The sequence below is a fragment of the Lasioglossum baleicum genome, chromosome 5 (genome assembly GCF_051020765.1).
Source record: "Lasioglossum baleicum chromosome 5, iyLasBale1, whole genome shotgun sequence".
NCBI classification, from domain to species: Eukaryota; Metazoa; Arthropoda; class Insecta; order Hymenoptera; family Halictidae; genus Lasioglossum; species Lasioglossum baleicum.
Window position 1 is genome coordinate 4705864 of NC_134933.1, and position 21676 is coordinate 4727539.

Here is a 21676-nt window from a genome sequence, read left to right on the forward strand (position 1 = left end):
CCTCTCTGCACTCTTTCTCGCTCCGTTCCTCTCTCGCTCGCTGTCGCGGGTTTCTCGGTGTTGCTCCGCAGAGCAGAGAGCAGCTCTCTTTACTCGCTTTTTTTCTCAGTATCTTCGGGACCTTCCCCCGCTGGGCCGCCTTCTTTTCTCTCCGGCTGTCCCGGCCGTAGGGCCTCCTGTTTATCGAGACGAGAGTGGTCCCGGTTCGGACGGGACATCCGTAACTAATGACCCTGATAGCCGGCTATCTTCCTCCTCTATCCGTCCTGTTCTCGCCCTTCTCGATTGGCCTCCGTCTCTCCGTCGCACAATTTCTCGTTCATTGTGTCTTCGAAGGTTAAGAATACCCGGCGAACCTTGGGAGTCACTTAATTAATTTTCCGTTTCGATGGTGGAGGAGAGGAGGAGCATCGAAAAGCTCGTTATCTCGACTTATTACTCCTCGCATCCTCGTTGTCCTCCTCGCCCCTCTCGCCTCTTTCCACGCCACCCTATCGAACCACTCGCTCTCTTTCTCTCTCTCTCCCTCTCTCTCTCTCTCTCTCTCTCTCTCTCATTCCCTTCCGTGGCACCTTTCAGCTACCAGAGCGGGCCCGAGGACGTTCGGGCATTCTTCGATCCCCTGTGAGCCGTGACGTGAATAAATAATACGCGTGACGATCTACTAACGGGGCCGGGAGCAAGGGGGAACCGCTGCTCGGTTCGTTCGTCATTCAAGGTATTTTTCGATGTTCTTTCGGGGTTCCTCCATCTGTTCCGCAATGCGAGCGTGATAACGTGGGTTTTAATTAAAATTCCTCGCTCGAGATTACCCCCATCGATGACCCCCCACCAGCCGTTTTTCTTTTTCTTATCGGAGAAAATGGGGTCTATTGGACGCGCACCCTTCGAGACCGCTTGTTTTCGACTCTGCTCCGCAGAAAATCGCGAATATTCATCGTCGGGCCGTGAGGAGAATCAGTAATACCGTCTTCGTAATAAAACATTACTTTACACCTTGCCACTCTGAAGACCCCCCTCGAAACAGTCTTTCAGCAGCTAACACGCTCCCGGCGATTATTATTTTAGGATCGTCGGTGTATCAATAAAATAGATCGGTGTCAAAAATACTATTTTACCAACACAAAATCTGTAAATGCAATATTATCGTGGTCTGTACACAGAAATATCTAATAATGGTAACGGTAACAATAACTTCAAAGAAATATAACAACATTTTTAAATTCTTTCACTGCTTCAAATAACACCCACTCATTTTCTCATGAACGCATAAAATACGCTGTCCAATAATTAGGCTCAATACAAATCAATGTTCTGGTGGAATTAATCGATTTGGCAAAAGACCGACTGAATTACAAAATGATTTTCGGAGTAAAGCGAGAAACTGAAAATGTCGTCGCCTCGCGTAACTATTTCTAAGGGGCAGCGAGGGTTAAAGACGCCGTACGGGGTTATATCGACGACGAGCGGCGGATTTTTAATCTCGGTGCCGAGACAAAGGAATCCGCCGTTCCGTTTGGTCGAAGAAAAATTACGAAGCGCAGAAAAGAATTCGCAGAAATGTCTTCCGCGTGTTGCTCACGCACGATCCGCGCGTTAATCGAATCGAACGATCTTACGCGCGCAATGCAATCGCCAAGTCGAAATTCCACGAAGCCGAGTCTCTCGCCTCCGGCTCCAGGATATTCCTTTCGTCCTTTGTTCTCGGACGTCCCGCACGAGCGCCAAGCGAGATCAAAGATTTCACGGCCGAAAGGAAACGTAATAATTAAGGGACCGTACTTTTCGGTATTAGCGGCTTCCTATCTGATCTCATACGTCGGAAATCCGCCGTACGCGCGGATTCGACATGTTTGAAGTATTCACGAACGGCGTTCAACGGTCGATTCACGCGCCGCGCCGCGCCGCGCCGGCAAAGTAGAGAGAAATTAGAGTATAAAGGCTCTCGAAGGTTCTCGGGAATTGTTGATTTAGATTACACACCTCCGGTATGAAAGTTTCGTTATCGTTAATCATCCGGCGTTATCTCGCGATGCACACACCCTGCTCGGATAAATTAATACCGCGGCCCGAGGTCGGAGTACCTAGTCCGGGTTAGCTCACCGTTGCATCCTACGGTAAATTAATACCGTTGGTGTGGCGTACGGTGTTGCAGAGGCGATGGCTAGATTGATATTTCACCGACAACTTTCCTATATTTACACCGGAACTATATCTGTAATAAGCCCGTGGATTTGCTCCTAGAACTGATCGTGTTTGTGCTCCCCGTAACCAATCAGCTTTCGTTGCTACGCATTCTCTTCGAACGATAATTAGCCGTGGCAGCAATCGAGTCACTTTAACCTGCACTTTTCGAACTTGCCTCCTCTTAGATCATTTAAATATTTTCTTCTCGTTATAATGGATCATTCGTCCTTTCATTAATTCTCGGCAAACTCGCCCTGGATAATTTCATCCGTTAAATTCTATTTCACTGCAAAAACTTGCGCGATATATATATTCTACTGTATTTCACGACGCCCATATTTATTTTACCTTCTCTATGCTCGTTCTTCTAGTGTTGCTTCGCGGGAATATTTAACATTCGTAAGGTTTACGAATCCCTGCGTTCTTGGATTTCCATTCTTTCCGTGACGGATACGTTACACAGCGAAACAGGGGCGCAGTTTCGCCGAGGATGCTGCACGCAAAAAGAGGCAAACAAACGTAGCGGAAAATTCAAAATTACGGAGGACCCGGTCGACCACCGGAGGCGCAATTATCGTACACGCGAAAATAAAATCATCTTCGCGCCACGGTCCCATTGTCCTGCGGCGCTTAAGCGTGCCATTTCCTTGGGAGCCGTGTCGTAATTGCTCCTTTCTTTCCCCTCCGCCCTTCGGCTCGTTAGCTCGCTGAAAGAAGCTGGAATCCACGCTTTGTACGACGAGCGATGGACCGTAAAGTCTCTCCGAATCTGGATGCCTCTCTTTCCCTCCAGCCTGAGAGGGCTCCTTCGTTTCTCGACTGATCGATACGCTCGTCGATTTATCTTGGCCCTCTCTGCTCGTCAGAAATGGCACCGGAGATTCCCTGCCCGTCCGCGAGACCATCTGCAGGTCCATTTTCCTGAAATCTTGCCCGGGACGCCGCGACGCGACGTGGCGATGGATACGCTTATAACTATATGTATAAGGGAAAGTGTACTGAAAATAGTACAATTTGTAATAAAGCGGTATTATTTGGAACTCAAAAGGTATTCCTTATCAAAGATGAGGAATTTTTACAATTTCCGTGCTTCCACTGTGCATTAGTTATTTAATACATTATTGAAATTCATTTTTCATTGCCGGTGTAAATTCTTATCGTACACGAATGCTTTTCATTTTAAAAGAAGAGCAGAGAAAAAATATTAAACAGATTAGCCAGGGAGGTTAGCATCTTTCTTCTGCGAAACATGATATTTCCAAAATGTCCAACTTTAAGTGATCGTTACGATTACAGTTTCTATTATATTTCATTAATTTCTTTATTTTCCAAGTAGATGGATATGTAAGAAGCAATACAAACTCTGTACATGTCTCGTGGCTCGAAAATCTCCGTGGCAAAGTATTTCGAAAGATTGAACGAAATCCGCGTCTTCTTCAAAGAATTTCAAGCCTCTAAATCTTTCAAAAATTAAATAGTGCCTCGATTGTTCGGGCCGCACAATGTCGCGCTCGCTATTGTCGTTATCCGGAAAACGATAGAATCGGGGGAAGCTCTAGTGTTTTGCTCGTTGCAGCGATCGGCGTAACTTAGCATCGTCCCTTCAGGTAGAAAACAAAAAGCGCAACGATATTTTCGTGCGCCATTTTATATCAGAGGATTTAGCTCGTTCCATGAAAAAAAGGAAGGGTGCATGTGTACTTTGTTCGGAGTTCCGATATTTGCGTGCGCGCCCGCTGAATCCTCGGATATATCCCACACGCGTGTCCAGCCGTTGCATCGCTCGGAGAGTTTACGGCGGCAGATTACGGCAGCGAGAGAGAGAGAACGATAGAGAATGGGAGAAAAAGAGACCGAGAGAGGAGAGAGAGAGAGGGAGAGATCTGCGCGGAGAACCGCGTGATTATGCTAATCGGTCGTTGGATGAAATAACAGACAGTCGTACTGTCTGGCCGAGGTGCGTTAACCAGAGCTGCGGGGTGAGCGGAACGAAAAAGAAAGAGGAGAAAAACGCCGGATCGATACGGGCAGAGAGTGAGAAACGCGAAGTGGCACAGATAAAATGCTGACGAGCAGCCGGACACGTAGAAATTCTTAATCGGCGATCGTATCTCGATTTGTTCTACCAGTCGTTTTGACACCGTTCCTCGTGTACGCGCGTAAACGTCCACCTGAAGATCTGATGAACCGTCCGGACGCCGATTCCAATGTAAACGAGACCTTGGGCCGAACGGTGAGTGACTAAATGTCAAGCGGGAAGAGATCTCTCCGAAGCGAAACGTGATTCATAATAATTCCTCTTTAATGAGCTCCTTGAATTCATTAGAAAGTCCTCCTCGTCATCAAAATTCATGCCTCATACGGATCGGTCGAGCGTGATTTTTTTTGCAATTATAGAAAACGATTCATTACACAATTCGGTTAATAGTGACTGGGACCGAATTGGTAAACGAAAATCAATGTATAATGGCGAAGTACGTAAAAGAGGAAATCAATTGGGTAAGAAACGTTCGCGCATTTCGATCGGGGCCCACCCTTAAACCGACTCGGAACGATTCCCTCCCGTCGTCGTCTGGTACGAAAAAGCACGTACGAAAATTGCCGGGGAAATTAGGGAGCGTCGAATTAGAGTACGTTTGGAAAATACGTAAGCGGCGCGGCGCTCGTATCGGCATCGATCGCCAGATAGACCATTGATTATACGAATGTGGCTCCTAGGGCCGCCCTATGATTTGCATACGACGATTAGGCCTCGTGGCATGGCATTAGGCGTATGCTTGGAACATTTAGACGCGTCGTCGCGTCGCCCCGATAACACGCGACTCGCCATCGCGCTCCCTTCGATCGCATCGGTCGGAAGCGTCGTCTACGGGCGGTTCATGTCCCCGGAATTTCACGTGGAGAAAGGGAGAGAGCAACCTCCTCTCATTAATTCGTGTCCATCGAGAAAAACATAATCGATTCTGGTCATGCACCGGGTGCCACCCGTCCTTCTGGACCTGTCAGACTAGGGGACGAAAGGACACGACTAGCAGGCAAAACACGCGCTGCGAAAAAACGAGATCCTTGGGACTCGGTGTTTTCTGGAATCGTTGCTTTCTGGATATAGTTGTCAGCGATAAAGGGTGTATCTTTGAGCAGACGCTCGCCTAACCGTGTATCGATCCGAGAAACTCACGTGTAGCCCGGTTTTTCGGCACCGAGACGACTCCGGGATCTTGCGAACTCCGTATTGAAGCGCCCGAGTACGTACCTGCAACAGAGAAAGTAAGTTCTTCGTCAGATTTCGTTCTTTGTAATTTGTCTTAAAAATACAATTTTGAAATGCAGCATTTAATAGATTGAACGTACGAACTGGTTATTTCTGCTGAAGGTTTGAAAACAATGCTCCGCCTTCAGCAAGGAGGGAGTCTTTATATTGCACCAGTAAAATTAGAAAATGGTTCAACAGCGTGTACGGTGTTTATAATCGGTCTCAAGCATCCAGGAACGCATTATGTACAACGTTTATAGCTTGAAACTGTTTATTTTGGGCTGAAGCTTCGAGAACAAGTAGTGTGCTTCATCGTTAATAAGACGTGTATGTATTATTAAATCTATACTTGACATTATTTAGTATTCTATAACCCAGGATTAATGTCCTTATGTGTAGCAGTGGATATAAGGTATTCTTTCACAATTTGCAACTTCAAATTTATGATTCTAATGGACAGGGAGACGATCACTTTTTTTTAGTACGGCCTATCGACAAATGTCCGTTTAAATTTCGTTTGTCTCGAGGCACGCACACGATTATGTTCTGTCTCATCGACGCTAATAACTCCACACAATCAAATTTTGCACAAACTTTAACAACTTATATCTCAATAATTATTTGTTTGCGACACGTGGCTTCTTTCAAACTTCTTCTTGCCTGGTTGAGTGAAAGGTGTTGATGTAAAAACAACTTTAACAACAATTTTCGTTGTTATACACAATTTTGCGGCAAGATTCTCTTACAGATGTCCACCGATCCGAAGGTGTAGATTCACCCCTAGAACGGATGAGCATTACTTTTTCTACACCCTGTACAGTAATTTCTCGTTTCATTTCTTCGAGCGTCCCGCCCGGGTCGGAGAACGATTGCGAGGTACGATTCGCGCGATCGAAAACGGGCTAAGAGGAAATCATCAATTTCTCCGGGCAGTTGACGAGACATCATCGTCATCATCGAAAACCATTCTCAATTTCCGGCGTTTTGTCCGGCGCAGCGCGGAACCTCGAAATTGTTTCGAGGCTGTTGGATTGATCTCGAGACGGATATCCCGGGAATTATAACGGTGGCGCGCAGATGCGTTAATCCTGTCAGTTCGAGGCGGGGGAGATCAAACTAAATCGGTCGATCCTTTGTCGGATAAGCGGGCCGCACTCTTCCTCCGCGATCGCAGTCATAACGGTCCGCCGTGAAATACGCAAATGCTCGCCAACTCGTAAAGGCAATCGACCACGAGCTAAGCTCACCAATAGTACCCGACCCGTAATCCACGACCCGCCACGATCGAGCGGGTCGAGGGGAAAGGGGCACAAGAATAGGTGGGAAGTACCTTGAACACTCTTGTAATCGAGCAACGTCCCAACGTTGTTCTTACCTTGCCTCTCTCTCCTCTGCCCCTCCACACATTGTATCAATTTAGTCGCTGATAATTTTAATTAATTAAAGGTTGCCAGCGATGAAATGGATTCCGCGGGAAATTACCCGGCCAATCTTCTAGATTGCTTTCTAATCATTTCTCCGAGCTGCATCGGCGAGGCGGGCGAAGTTCATGCCTGACGCGATAGTCCTCCGGCCTGCCAAGACAGTCCTCTTATCCCGCATTGATCAAATTACCGTGGAATTTATTCGAAGAGCAAGCAGGTTGCTTCGACGAAATAGCGCATTGCAGATTCACACATTCGCTGCCGATCTTCAACGTTGAACTGTTTCATTAAATGCGTCGCACCTCGCTCATGAAATATTGAACCCAGTTAGCAAAGACAAGTCCTGGAATCACTGAATACTACTCCGCGATTTTATGTAACAACGTGTGTAAAATTAATTTTATATACCTACCTTTATATATCAGTTCTTTAGTAACTTTGAATTTATTGCGCAAGCTCTTCTAATTTGGTGCAAGGGAAGGCCTCGTTATCGGAACAGCAAAATCTGTCTAACCTTCACTCTGCGTATAAGGGTGCAACCACACCCCACACTAATAAAAGCGTGCACGAAAAGTTGCCGTATGAGAAAAGTCCAAAGTTTCCTTAGGAATGATATCTGTGACATATATTCGCATATTCACAGAAAAATTAAAATTATTTTTATTATTTTGATTCATAGAGAATTGTCGGATTTTGAATTAAATTTTTTAATCTTCCCATACCTACCGTCATGAAAATCAATAAAATTTCACAAATACTTACGCAGTCAAAGTGTTATCTTTACATTTCCCATTAAAAACATGCTTATGGTTAATATTAGAATATATGTAAGCAGAGTGAAGGTTAATTTCTAAGAAGTCACAGAGCGCAAAACGTCAACGGGCGTTGTGTGAGTTCGATTTAGACCGGCAGAAGGGTTCCGTTAGGTAAACGTGGTCAGCGAGAGGTGGATAACCGCTAAGACCGTCTGTAGCCGAGAAAGCACTACGATCGGAGTGCGTGAAGCGAGCGAAAGCTCCGGCGTGGCTGAAAAGTTGACAGAGCAGTGAGAGATAGAGGGGGAGGAGGAGGAGGAGGAGAGAGAGCAGGGCGCAAACGTTCGGTCGCGATCAATTCGTTGTTACTCGTCGTGCATCGATAGGTGTCGGTGAAAAAAGCCGGGTGGTCGTCGGCGACGCATATTCCGCGAAGGTGCACCGGTCGAAGCTTTAAATTCTCGTAATCCATCCAGGACACGGGCTACTAGGACATTGATACCGATAGCGCAGACGCGGCGCACTACGTCAACGAGATACGCCCCGCGCGACGACACACGTACACATTGTATTGTACCCGAGCGAACACAGGAGAGAGAGACCCTTTCCATTCGTGAATCCACGAATGGTGCGAATGGCCTGCGAGAGGCATTGTCCTGCAGCAGGAGTAACGTGCGCGCCGGCTATCGCGATTTGATTCTGATTCAGGGAACATGGCCGGGGCGATATCGGGGATATCGATGAAAAATAATCGCGGTGATTTGTGACGCGGCGTAGGAAGCTCGCGATAAAGGTACGCGACGATGAGGAGACGATAACGAACAACCCCCTCCCACCCCGCCAAAAAAAAACAGGGGAAAAAACGAGAAGAGGAAAAATTTATCGCGACCTCGCCTCCTTCGCGTTTTTCGCTGGGTGCGGAATCGGCCGAAATACGCGTTCGCCGAGACGTTATCGACTCCTGCATCCGAGAGCAAATATTTCTTTCGGGAGCGCAGGAAAGGCTCGTTGCGTAACACAGGTAGCCTTGAAAAGCTCCCGTTCGTTTTCTACTCTTTCTGCTTCTCCTCCTCTCTCCTCCTTTCTGCTGGCTGACTCTCCTCTCGTTCTCTCGCCTCGGTTCGTTCCCGACACGCTCTCTCGCCGTTCAGCGTATGTATTTTCCAAGGACCGAAGCTCGCGTTTAAATCATTCGATGAACGATTACGCGGGACGCGTTCCTGACGGCGAGTTGCGGTTCTCACGGCGACTGCCGCGGTCGCAGATTCCTCCTGGACGTGGTCATGCGAGAAAATAGATAGGCCGATGACGATTCGGATTGGAAAACCGAAGACGACGGCCAACAGACACACCGGGGTCCAGGCACCGTTCGTTTCGACACGCTAATCACTGCGCTCCGAACACGGCTCGCTAATGGATGCACCGGACGATGTATCCCGTTCTGGACATGAAGTTCAAATGGATCGTCTGTCGGCGGACTCTTTAATTCTTATATCACGCATTTTTCACTGACTCTGAATCAATAGAGGAGTTATTGCTTCTTAGATCCTTCCGTCGCATTAACCATAGGCAATACATACAGATTCAATATTTTCACTTGAAGGCAACACGTAATAAAATAAAATAATATTAAAAAGTAAATGCAATACATTTTCTGACACTCAAGACTTTCTTCTAAACGCGAGGGATTTACCAACAAGGAAGTTCTGCTGGGCGTAACAGTGGAAAAATATCAAGGGTATAATCGTGCAGAACAATGCCAAGGAACAGTGACAAGTGAAAGGTAATTTTGACGTGGGAAACATCGTAATTCGCTACAGCGTTAAATAAAAGAACGAGCGCACCGCGCTACGGTACGGTTCCGGGTAATCAACAATGTAGCCGGTCCCCATCGGACGTAAAAAAGGAATCGTGAAATTGGAAAGAAAGTTCCTAATATCCCGGAGGAGTCCCGCAGCCGTATTAACCGGGCTTGTCGGCCTCTTGCGCGATTCCTTCACTTTCCCCTTGGCCGTCTCGTCGCGTCAGGGGAGAAGTAGAAAATACCTGCGCGTGAAAGTTCAAAGAAAGCGTTGTCTTCTGCGTTCCAGCGTCGCTTCTATAAATTTCGCTATCCTCCCGAGTGCTCCTCTCGGCCGTTAATCCACTGCTGGCGAGGCCATTCTTCATCCTGTTGGATTCTTCGGGCGTTAGACACTTCCTGGTGGCATTGTTTGCCAAATTATTTTGCTGGCCTGTCACGCGACGGAAAAACACACCCCTCGGGCGAATAACAGTTTCCAATCGCAAACTGAAATATTCATCTTTTGATTAACGCTTTATCGACAGGCAATTTTAGCTCTATCGAGAAATTCTTAACGAACTGTGTAAAAGCGACCACGATTCTGTTCATAATCCCCCAAATTATTCGGATAACCACGGGTTGATATACCATAATTTGGTTGAGCTGCGCGATTTCAAAAAACAATTCGCGATTCGGCATTTCTAAAGGGGCAGCGCCGATGTCGTCGAGCGGGAAAGAACTCGACGCGAGTGGCGTAATCGGCAAAAAATCTATTATTCCTCGCTTTCTTCGTTCCCGTTCGGAATCCGCGGCGTACAGAGTCAGGCCGTCGCGTCGGAGTATTTCGCTATGGAAGAAAAACACAGACCGACGAGGAGTGAGAACTATCTTAAAGTGTCGTTAGGAAGTCATCCATTATGCGGCAAAGGCTGCTCGTTCGCCTAGCCCACGCCAGAAGTCTTCTCTCGGCGGACTTTACACGCGGACACGCCTCCGCACAGCTTTCTCCGTCTCCTTTCCCGTTGTCCTCCTCGTTCTCCCGGTGTGTCCTTAACTCTTCCTTCGACGATGTGTTTTCCGTCGCGCGAGTTTTAAGCGCGATACATTGACGTCACTGGCAGCTACGCGCCCCGGAACTTTCTCGTCCCTCCTCGTTTCTTACGGTTCGAGATATCTCATCCCCAATTGCCATAAACTCTCCGCCACGCCGGAGCGGCTGTTCCGTTACCCCGCAACACTCGCGCGCGCGATACTTCCTCGTAATTAATTCCTTCCCGATGAGTTATCGTTATAAATTTCGTAGAGTCATCGCCGCCGCAACACGGTCATCAAGAAGACGCTTTGTACCCATCATCCTCGGTGTACACCGGATGAAGAAAGAAAATGTTATTTCGCGAAAATTTCCGGAGACTCGTATATCAAACGAGACCCGAGTAGTTGCTGCACCTGCCAGGCTGGTATTATCTAATTTTCTTGTTAGAAAATAATACCATCCTTTCATCATTTCATTCTTCCTTGTAGGCGAGTTCTAGCGGCATCGTTTCGCGAGTTTCGTTATCGGAGTGTCCACGGAAAAATGTCATAAACGCGCGTTCAAGGAATGGTTGTGAAGCTAGTCACACTGGTTCCAGGCGGAGCGAAGTCGCGATGTTATCTATATTCCCATAATTTGCGTCCCGATCCTCGTTTTCGTTTCGCGCGAAGGAAACGGATGCTGTTCGCAGTCGGTAGCGTTATCGATGAATCGGGCGAGGCGGCGTGAATTCCGCGCGCGTAACAGGATCGTTAATAAATAACGAGCATCCCGATTGATTTAATAAATGCACTCTAATTAACGCTCAGCTCGGCTCCCGGCTAGGCTCGGCCCCGGCTCGGCTCGGCTCGGCTCCGCTCCGCTCGATCTGTTACGCTCAATTGATCCTTCCCGCGGCGATTAATCACGGGGAGAGTGTCCGCGGGCCCGGAATCCCGTCTAACAGATGTTACGTCTGGGATACAAACCCTTCCGAGTGCCATTGTCTCGGTCGCGTACCGTAACGTCGCTTTGGGAGTCTTGCAGGGCCGAGGCAGAGCGGAAAGTTGTTCCTCGGGACACGGTGTTTCGTCGCGAGTCCCGACGTTACAAGTGCGAAGCCTCCCCGAGAAAAGTTATGCTCCGGGTGCCTCGTCGGAATACAAAGGGGGCCCCCGCGTGATCCTTCACCGCGAGCGAACAATGCGCCGTGAAGCATGGCCGCTCGTTTCCCGTGTCGCGCACGAACGCGCGCTTGAAACTTCGCGAATCGCGGGAACCCCGTCTCTAATATCTGCCCCCGGGGGCCCGCCGCGTGTTCCACGACGGCCACTCGAACCGACGACCACCATTTATGGCGCAACGATCGCCATTCGAACAAGTCCAATGTCGGGAGCGTACATTCGGAGCTACTGCATTCGCACCTATAAATAAGCTGGACGAGATACCGCGGGTACACCAGCAGCGAAATTCTCGGTTGTGACAGAATTTTGCGCTCATAGTTCAGAAAAATCATCTTACATATCTCGAAATGGTTGTTATTATGAAGCCATAGCTATATCTCCAGAATAAAGAAGTTAGAATAGAGATGACCTGAGATTGTCCTTGGGAGCACTCCACTGGCCCTGTCCGAAAGAGAAGTATAGAAAATCTTCTGCTTCCTCCCCTTTGTTTACAGTACGCGTAGTCGACAATGTTATCTACAGTATCAGTAAATGTGTATTTACAATTTGCAAACATCAGAATGGGTGGTACAAGTGAGCATGGGATGACTCTATTTGCAAAGATAAGTCAAGAAACGAATAACGATTTCTTCGTTACGGCTTCGCTGTAATAACTGTGTAACTTTGCTAATGGCGAAGAAAACAATGTTTCAAGTAAAGAGACATTTAATGTTCCATATCTACCGGACGATCCTCGCGTTGCACCTGCACACGGAATTCCATGAAATTTAGATAATACGAGAAAACCAGAAAGGCCGTGGAAATTAATTTAATCTGAAAAGATAGTCCGCTGAAGACATACGCGCGGAATCGACCTATCGTGATTGGAAGATGCGTGATACGTTAATGAAAAAGCCCGATAGCTAAATGGCACGATAGCCTGGGTTTCGCGAGCAGGATCGTGATTTCGCAGGGTGTTTCTCGATCCAGGGGGATAATTGCGATGCGTACGGGCGCGTTTCTTATCAACCCGTCGACTCGGCGGTTTTTTCGCGATCCGCGTGACCGGAAGTGGCCGCGGGATCAGCCGCAGCGACGTTCCACCGAGGCGCGATCGCGAAAGAGGATCGAGGTAATGCGATTTGAACGCGACGGGGCTACTTAACGAGATGGAGTTTCTTGATCGCGAGTTTTTAACCCGGCGATAGGGCGCTCTCCAGCAGTAACGAGGACGACGGAGGATTTTTTTTAACGCAGCGACGCTCGCTCGCTCTCGTGGGAAAGTCGCCGATGCAATCTTGCGGCGCGCGCGCGCGGTAATAAATACACCGCCGCGCCGGTGGATTTTTTACGGACTTTGAAAAGTCTATTTTCCGAGGCGCTTCTGGCCGACGGCGCCGAAAAGAGAGTCCTCGAAAAACGTAAATTCAGCGGAATTACGGTTCCTGGTTGAAGTTGCTCTGCTCCATAAAGAGGATTTTTCGATGAGAGCGGCGAGTTACTGGGGCGATGTCCTTCTCGGCGAGCTACGGTCGAACGTTCCACCGAGTACGTGGCTTCTTGCCGACAGCGGCGGGGAAACCCTGCGGTCGCAATTAAACAACGCTGTCCTGGCTGATTAACGAACGGGCTACGATAATCAAGCAAGTTACGGCCACCGCCAAACAGCAGCTTAACCGTCGGGACGTTTAACGTCGTTCCAACGATCAAACGGATTCTGGACGAGGGTCGTGACCTCGTAAGAGTATACACCGCCGATTTATCATCTCCTTCCGGTCTACGGCGAGTGTCGCGTCGCTCCGCAACAGCTCCGCGCTAGCTCTGGACCAGCTCAGCGCGGTGAAAAGCGCGGCGTAAATCAGAAAACCGTGGCACCGAAATTGTCGGGCTCCGGCCCGGGGTCGTGTGTAGCCTTGAACGGGCTCGTAAAACTCCCAGACGGAAACGATCGAGTGCCCTCGACGTGTTTGACGACAATCTCGAATTTCCGATAGAGGCAAACGAGCGAAGCACTGCTGCCCGATACTCTCGGAGCCAGCGACACGCGAGAAACGCTCGTAAAAATTTTGCCGTTAAAGCGCTCCGTTCACCGAAGAACGCGCGAAGTAGAGCGCCCAGTAAAAAATCTTGGCAGCGTAATCAAAGCGGCGGAGAAATCCTTTCGCTGGTTGCGCGGACGAGAATTAGCCTGGCTGCGATTAGACTGGAAAAACGGGGTAGGACGCCGACCGGGAACACATCGAAGACATTATGGCGGTTGTGCATGCACGCTGATTCGATCTGGCGCCGCGCCTTCGCACGAACTAATAATTAGACACCTTTATGCAATTCCACCCTCGCCGCTAACCCGCGACAACCTTCGCTTCGCAAAACCTCTTTCGATGGGCAGATGAATTTATGCCGCGAACGCGATTTCTTTATCAGCAATTCATTATTCCCTGCGACTAAAAGCACGTGGAAAATGGTCCAAAGTTTCGATGCATGTTTGATGGTGGAAGAAGAGAAGGACGAGAATATTGTGGAGCGGCGAGGTGAGCGTAGCGATTTTTGTTTCTATGAGCACCGCTAATCTCTCATCACCGTTCCACTGTAATGAGTGGAACAGTCGCACTTGATTACATTGGTTTGATGTAGCGGCGATGTTCAACTTACAATTAGTTCATGTATGTTCAGCTTCATCTTAGAATTGATTTTGTCCTGACAGCACGAGCCAGTCGACGGCTGCAAGAGGAACACCGAATTTTTCAGGTGGACGGAACAACGTGTTTAGTCTCACTCGTGCCAAACAGGTTGGTACCCGATCCTCGAGAGCAGGGGTCCGCGTTGCTAAACTGTGAAACGTTTAATTCGAAACTGTCTTACGGCGTTTAACAACGATACGTCTGCCACCATTTTGTTGCGGCCCTCCCACGTCGCGACCCAATAAGCTGCAAGAGGCGTCCCGCCGACGAAAGTGTTCCATTAGCGACCGCGCGGAGGCTAATTTATCACAGGGGCCGCTCAATTTCATTGCAACCGTGCAATAATTAGACGTGTTTATGCACTTCCATCCCCCGTACCGTGTAAACCGACCAGAACACCTTGGGGAGGGTGAGGCGAGGGCAAAGATTAATGTTGATTAGTTGCTTTTTGAGCCCGGAGCTCTCTTGCCACTATCTAGCAAGCTACACTCTGGATGATCGAGAAATCCGGGCTCGGGCAATTTTCGGGTTGGTCCCGGGCCTTCAACGCTGTTTTATGCAACCCGAAAAACCTGTCTTCGGTCCGACGAGCCGCGCCGCGGCTTCTCGTTATGCCGCCAGTCCACGGCCACCTGCTCTATCATCGGCTAAACGGTTCCGTGTATCGGCGCAGCGAAATTATACGAGCGTAATGGTGTTTCATCGTTTATTACAAGCACTAATTCAACCCGGCCTGTGCAATTTTGTTGGCCGAGAGAGCCTTGCTCCCTTCCCGCGTGATTCAGAACTTCTTGCAACCCGAGCTGAACGCCGCGCCACGTCGTCACGATGCAGAGATAATGGAAACGATTAACCGGACGACATTGATGCGTTAGTGGTGGTATCAAGCTCATTAAGCTACATGAGAAAGTGCAGCCTCATTTATACTTTATCGGCACTTAATACACCGGATTAATGTATTTAGATCGCACACGCGCGGAGGATTATCTGCTTCGCCAAATTTTCTTTGAAGTGCATGTCGAAATCATTCTAAAATTAACCTATTACTTTGCTTCCCTCATCTGAAAATTGTCAGTCGAGAAATAACTTCATTTACAACGCAAAAGTATCAAAATAGCAATTTCAATCACGAACCAACAGCTGATCGCTAGTAACGTAATCTAATAATTTCTTTTGCAGTTATTATAGACAGTATGATCTCCAAGCGTTCCTTTTGGTACAGCAACAATTATTGAAAATCCTATCAAAACAGGCTGCCAGTTGGTAAAATATTAAGGTAACACGAAACAAAAAAAATCTGTATTATTTGAACAATAATTTTTCAAATATTTTTGCTTCATATGTACAGTGGACTACGATTCGTTGGGAACCATGAGGTTTACAGACCTATCGTAAACATATACGGTGCGCTTTGAACGAAATTCGCAGATTAAATTCCATTTGTTGGTAAATAAAAGTCATTCGGTATAGTACCGGCGGAAAGTTAAATGAAAAAAGTTAATTGAATGGGGAGCAAGAATTTTTGTATTTTTACTGGCTCTCTCTCCTCGTCGACGTTTCGTTTATCTTCGAAATGTTCAGTCGCATTGATACATTGATCTTTCCGCTCGTCATTGACGCGAGCAACCGCTTCCGAGGAGTCCTGCGTCTCCACACGTTTCGCTCGTTGCAATATCGTCTCTCTGCTCTTTTTCTTCGGTGGGAACGAAGTTGCATGCAAAGGAGCACCTGCGTTAATGTTACGGCAGCAGCGCAACGGAGGCCAGTAAAAAGTGGCGGATGATGCGGTGGAAATTTATCGATGATCGTCGGGGGGAGGATGCCGCCTCGGAACGACGCGACGTCCCATGGACCCCGTTTCGCTGCACAATGGGACAGTGATTCTATTATAGTCTCATTCTTCCACCGTCGATTTCTATTCACCAATCCTTACCCCCCGACGATCTTACTAATTCGAAATCAATATCCGGCAATACCGTTGGCGGCCTACGATTGTCGCGTTAATAAAAGCCCCGCTGATGGATTTCGCCAGGTAAATTGCCTCGAACAATTGAGAGTAGGAAGGGGAGGCAAACAGAGAGGAAAAATAGTTTTCCTCCGTGATTGACTTGACCGGGACGCGATCTCTGCCGGGACTGGAAATTCTGTCCGGGTAAGGAGAAAAGTAATGATATCGACGATGAGAATCGTTATCGAATCAAAAATTCATCTGACGGGGGACCCGATAATTTCGACGGGCTGTCTGCCCGGCGCGATTCAACGGAGAATTGCTACCGGGACTCGTTTACCGTCGGATACAATCCCCTTTTCACAAAGATAGTAACTCCGAGAGTCTTCGTACCGTCGCGTCGGTCGCGATTATTGTTCCTCGCTTGCTAAATTCGCCGCGGAAGAGGAAGAATGATAATAGCTACTCGAATGGTGTTTACCGTTCGCAAACAGCAGACCTGGAAAAACGCTCATTACTACCGAACGACTCTCTTTCCTACTCCGCCCGATCAATGGCGATCTGAATCGCGATCCCGCCCTACCCAAGTGCCCCTTAACGAGCCATTCTAATTCCGCCATTAAATTTCGCATTCGAAAGATAATCGTGAGCGACGTGGCCGTAGATACTCGCAAGAGGTTATCAATCCCTGTGTCCGAGCCGCATCTCCGCCAGTCGGAAAGGTTAATTACGTCCCGTGGCAATCGTCGTTCTATTATCGCGGACGTGCATCCGCGACAACAACGTCATCGAATAGTTCGGTGCAACTACTATGTCATCGCGATCGGCCCGCTGCAAAAGATACGTGGCGATGCTGCTGGTTCCCATTGGCGTACCGCGAGCAATCGCTCAATATGCATTCAGAATGCATCGCGCGGGTACAGTGTTCGTTCGCTGTCCTCTTTAAATAAATTCATCGGAGCATTCGCCGTTACATTCATTGACTTCGCTGCATCCATTCCGATGCATCGAGTAATCAGCTGTGTTAATGTAGGTTGTAACATAAATACGTCCAGTTGCACTTATACGCAACGATTTTGTAACTGATTGATTGTGATTCTGTACTTTGAATACGTCAGAATTCAATAGACAGAGCGCTAAAAGTGAGCGTGTCAGGGTGTGACCGCAGCGTTCAGAGATCAGCATTATCGATGGAAGTCTCGGAAAGCGGCTGATCAAGAATACCGGGCTGCGTAAAAGGAAAAAGAAGCGTGAGCGTAGAAGGTGAATGGTTGAAAAAGTTGGTCCCTCGACCGATTCGCCGCGAGCGTGCGCTTTAAGGTACGCTAAAGCCGCAATTATGCCATTCTACGGTGTGCCTCTTTTACGACCTTTACTTGGTGTCTTCTTCTTTCACGGTGCGTGCTCTCCGCTCTCTCTTGCCCTGCGCGCAGGCCGACCCTCGAACGCGTCTACTCGCGTGCACACACTCGCGCAAAAAGCTGTCATGTCGGTCTAATGTAATTGCAGCGAGCGATTGGGGCAACCGAGGCGCTGCTGATACCGCCGTGCCGGTAATTTCGTTCGAATGCTGATTGGCGGACGAGCAACAAATCTCCTGGAACAATCGGAATATTCATATCGGAGGGAGCGCTCTGAGATCCGCGTCGGATAATCTCGACAATGGCCGCTGGGAAACCCTCGCGCGACTTCCAACATTCTCAATTTTTCTATATTATTTCCGATCTTCCTAGTCAGACGCATTTTTGCCTCGAACGACTATAGATCGCGCGTGGCAGCCGCTTCCGGTTCGAGTTTTAAAGCGGAAGCGGGTCTGAAACGTGAACGGCGACGTTTAAGTCTTCGACCGGACAAACGGGAAGCGAGAACGACACGGATAACTTCTGAAAAGGCGCAGAGGAACTGTGTACGCGAGGATTTATATCGCTCTTCCTCCGATCGTCCTCCTCCGGCAGAAATAGAAACCGGCGATTTTCGTCCCCGGGAAAACAGACCGTTCCTCAAAGGCAGGATTCCAGAGAACGACAACGGTAGAAAAGGACACGGGTTGTTTGTTTGCGATGTGCTCGGCGAGTTCGGTCGCCAGGACCTTGACACGGCTATTTCGTTTTCAGGCTGCGTCGCGTCGGCAGGATGCTGTCGACGCGGCGCACGCGTGCAACAGACACGTCGGGCTTCTCTCTTTCCCTGAATGGAGGCTTTCGATCAAAGGAAACCGTGGATTCGTGTCATCGATCCTCCGACGAAGCCACGCACACCTCTTCGAATATTTCCCTTAAATATTAACCCTCTCCGATAGCGTGACTCGGGTCCATTTGGAGCCAGGGTTACAAATATTCCATTTAAATTCGAATGTTCCAGCAGCCAGTTTTGCCAACGTTGACCTCGAAGAAGTAGGTTTAATATGTAATAGAAAATTGATATATAAGGTTTTTAATGGATTTAGACATGACCAGGGTTGAATAATATCCCTCATCACATAAACTGTATGAAACAATGTAAAACGATGGAATTGCTGGAGCCACTTGTATGAATTAATAATTGAAATAATCTTCTAATTGTAACTGAAGTATTGATTATCGAAAACAACAAATCTAGCAACACTGCAAAATGCATTTTGTCAATCGTACCTGGTGAATTGCAAAATATATGAGGATACAAGAAGACGAAGAAACACGAAGGAAATGAATTTTGAGAAAAACGTGCTTTCAGGATCCGATGTCAAGGTTCCCGCCTCGCCCACCGCATTCGAGGAAAGTCGCTCGGTGCATCCACAGTCCAAGACCTTGCCACGACTTTTACCATGGTCGGTTGTTTTTTTTTGCAGCGTTGAGGAACGCGTGGGCACGATGCAGTTAGGTAGTCCCGGCGGACAAGGCCTTCCGTGTCGGTTGCCTGGTCGCTTGTTCTTCTGGTATATAAACCGCAACCAACCGGCACCGCCTTCGTCGTCGCGTTTCGTCGACGATGTTGCAACGAATGCAACGGGCTCCGGGATTGCACCCGTTTCTTCGCCCTGCCGCCGACTGCACCGTGCGCGTCCAGCACCTACACACACATTCCGGCTGGCTTACGTAAGGCCCGAGACCTTATCCTTGCGAAATCGAGACACCTCTGCGGTCTCCCCGCGATACCTCGAGAGAAATTCGAATCGAGGATTCCTCCAGAATTTCTCCAACGTGATCGAGAAATCGGGCCTGGTGTCTCGAGCAGAATACCGCAGAATGCTGTGATACATGAAGTAGCAAACCCAATGACAAACAGAATTAGAATTCTGACACGTGAAAGTGGATATTTTAAGGGAAAAATATCGAACTCGTTTGCACAATGGTTCGGAGTTCCGGATCGATTTACGATTTTCGGTTGGCCTTTTTCCCAAATCGGTTTTAGTAGCTCGAGGCGTACGGTGCAGCAATAAATGCTCGGCAATCTAACCGTTAACGCGGCCGATTCATTTTTCCTATTAGACTATTCAACCCAATCGATCGGCTTTCCTGTTTGCGCGTAGTTTCGGGCTAGCCGATTTTCCATCAGGTCCCGAGGAGGCTCGAATTCCACCGTCGTCATAGATTATTTCGGAATTTGTGTGGAACCGTATTTCCGTTCGGCGATCGACCGGCAAAATCGATGCTGCCATCGTACCCGCTCCTCGTGGAACCGGAGGTAGCCGATCGATAGAAACGATTGTCCCGTTAAAAATTCAACGATAGCCCGCACCAGACGCGTCGCAATGTATTCGACAGTTATTTGGGCATTTGGAGCCGGTAAGAGCAGTTATCGCCAATATTGCGGGAATCCCTGACCAGTTATTTGCCGACAAGATGGTTAAATAATGAAAATAAATATTAGCGGGCTAACGGCCGCGGGAACCGAAAGCTGGGAATCGTGCTCGTTTGTATCAACCACTACCGTTTTATCAATCGATTAAGGGGTTAAGTTTATCGAGGGATGTCGTGTACTTTGTGGGAAACAATGCATCTTCGGATGTCGCCCACCGTCGGCTGTTGTTTCAGTAAAATAAAGAGCAAAATTAAAATAGTACAAAAATAATAAAACATAAATCTAATAAACCAATTTTTTCTCATTTTTTTCATTCACTAGTATTATGATTATGTTGTATATTGTATATTATGTATAGAGAAGAATGTAAGGGGGTCGTTGGAGAAAATCATTCTTTATAAAGGGGTCGATGTAGAAAAAAGGTTGGGAACCCTGCTCTAAACGTTAAAGTCAAATTTCAAGTAATGCGTGGATCATGAATTCATAAAATGGCGCCGAAGTTAGGTATTATTTCGAGCGAGGAGTCACCGGAATAATTACGTACGCAGATGAGTTGCTTAGGTGACAAAGCTTACTCCCTTTGGAGCGTCGGCAAGGGCTGTAGGTTTTGTTACGGGCGTTCAGGAGGATGATCGATAATAAGACCAGAGGAAATCGGAGGCTGCTCGTTACGACGCGAGAGACGACCGAAATTCCATATTTGGGTCACTCGAGACGGCCGGGGACGCCCTTTTCATTTCCATACGTAGGTACATCTGTAATGGCAGGGAACCGCCCGCGAGAGTTGTACACGCCTTCGCATAATGTCTCTGATGCATTATGTATGCTTCACACCCTTCTGATGATTCGGAAAATCACTGGAGGGTCGGCGTGGACCGTCTGTCTTCGTGCACGAACGAGGATCGTGTCGCGTTCGGCGTGGTGCGTGTCGTGCCATGCCGGCGCGCGGCGCGGCGCTGCAAATCGATTCTGGCGAAAAAGTGACTTGCAACCAGCCTCCCTCTCTCGATCGATTAGATTGACCGGTCACGATATAGCGAGGCGGACTCGAGAAGACGTCCGTCGACACAGCTTTCGGAGATTGCTCGCTCCTTCTAGTTTATTACCACGCTTATATTTATTATATGCAGGATACAAGAGAGAGAGAGAGAGTACAGAAAAATGGAAAGTTCGCGTTTTCAAAAGGCGATTGTTTGTCGGCGCGCGGGTTCTCGTAATCGCGTTTCACAGTTCTCGGACGGTGTTTAAAACGCGTGTTTGCCAGCGCAAAACAAGATTATGCCGCCATTTCTGGCACACCGGCCGGAAGAAACGCTCGGCTAATCTTTTCGAGCGACAGAATTCTTTTTCTTCGAGGCGCGATTAACGCGTCGAGTTTGAGGCAGCAACGCGACTCCCGTTTGTATCGGGCAGCAATTAGTTACCGCTAAATTGGTCGAAAACTAAATCGACCAATTACCGGCCGAAAATAACATTGGTACACATTCATGAATCTAGCGAGTGTCTTGTAATAATAGTTTGTGCGCAATTACATGCTCGGCTACCAATTTTTCCGTCATAGACGCGTCAAAATGAATTATTTATTGACTTGGTGGCATCGGGAGGTCCCCGGTTCGTGTTCAACGGTTAGAAGAGGCGGCCGAGTCATCGGAGAGATTGAAATCGATGTGTCCGCGTCAGCAGTGTTTGA

General features: G+C 48.1%; 1 protein-coding gene across 10 annotated transcripts in view; it reads right to left on the reverse strand.

Moving 5' to 3' along the window:
* Positions 1 to 21676, reverse strand: part of LOC143208633 (latrophilin Cirl) — a 427202-nt gene that overhangs the window by 78448 nt on the left and 327078 nt on the right. For 8 of the 10 annotated variants that reach the window (XM_076423211.1, XM_076423207.1, XM_076423208.1 and 5 more), the window contains one exon: positions 5366 to 5440. The exons of the other annotated variants lie outside the window; for them this stretch is intronic. In XM_076423211.1, the coding sequence (XP_076279326.1) occupies positions 5366 to 5440 (75 nt within the window). The remainder of the gene's footprint in view (positions 1 to 5365; positions 5441 to 21676) is intronic. 10 annotated transcript variants of the gene reach the window in all.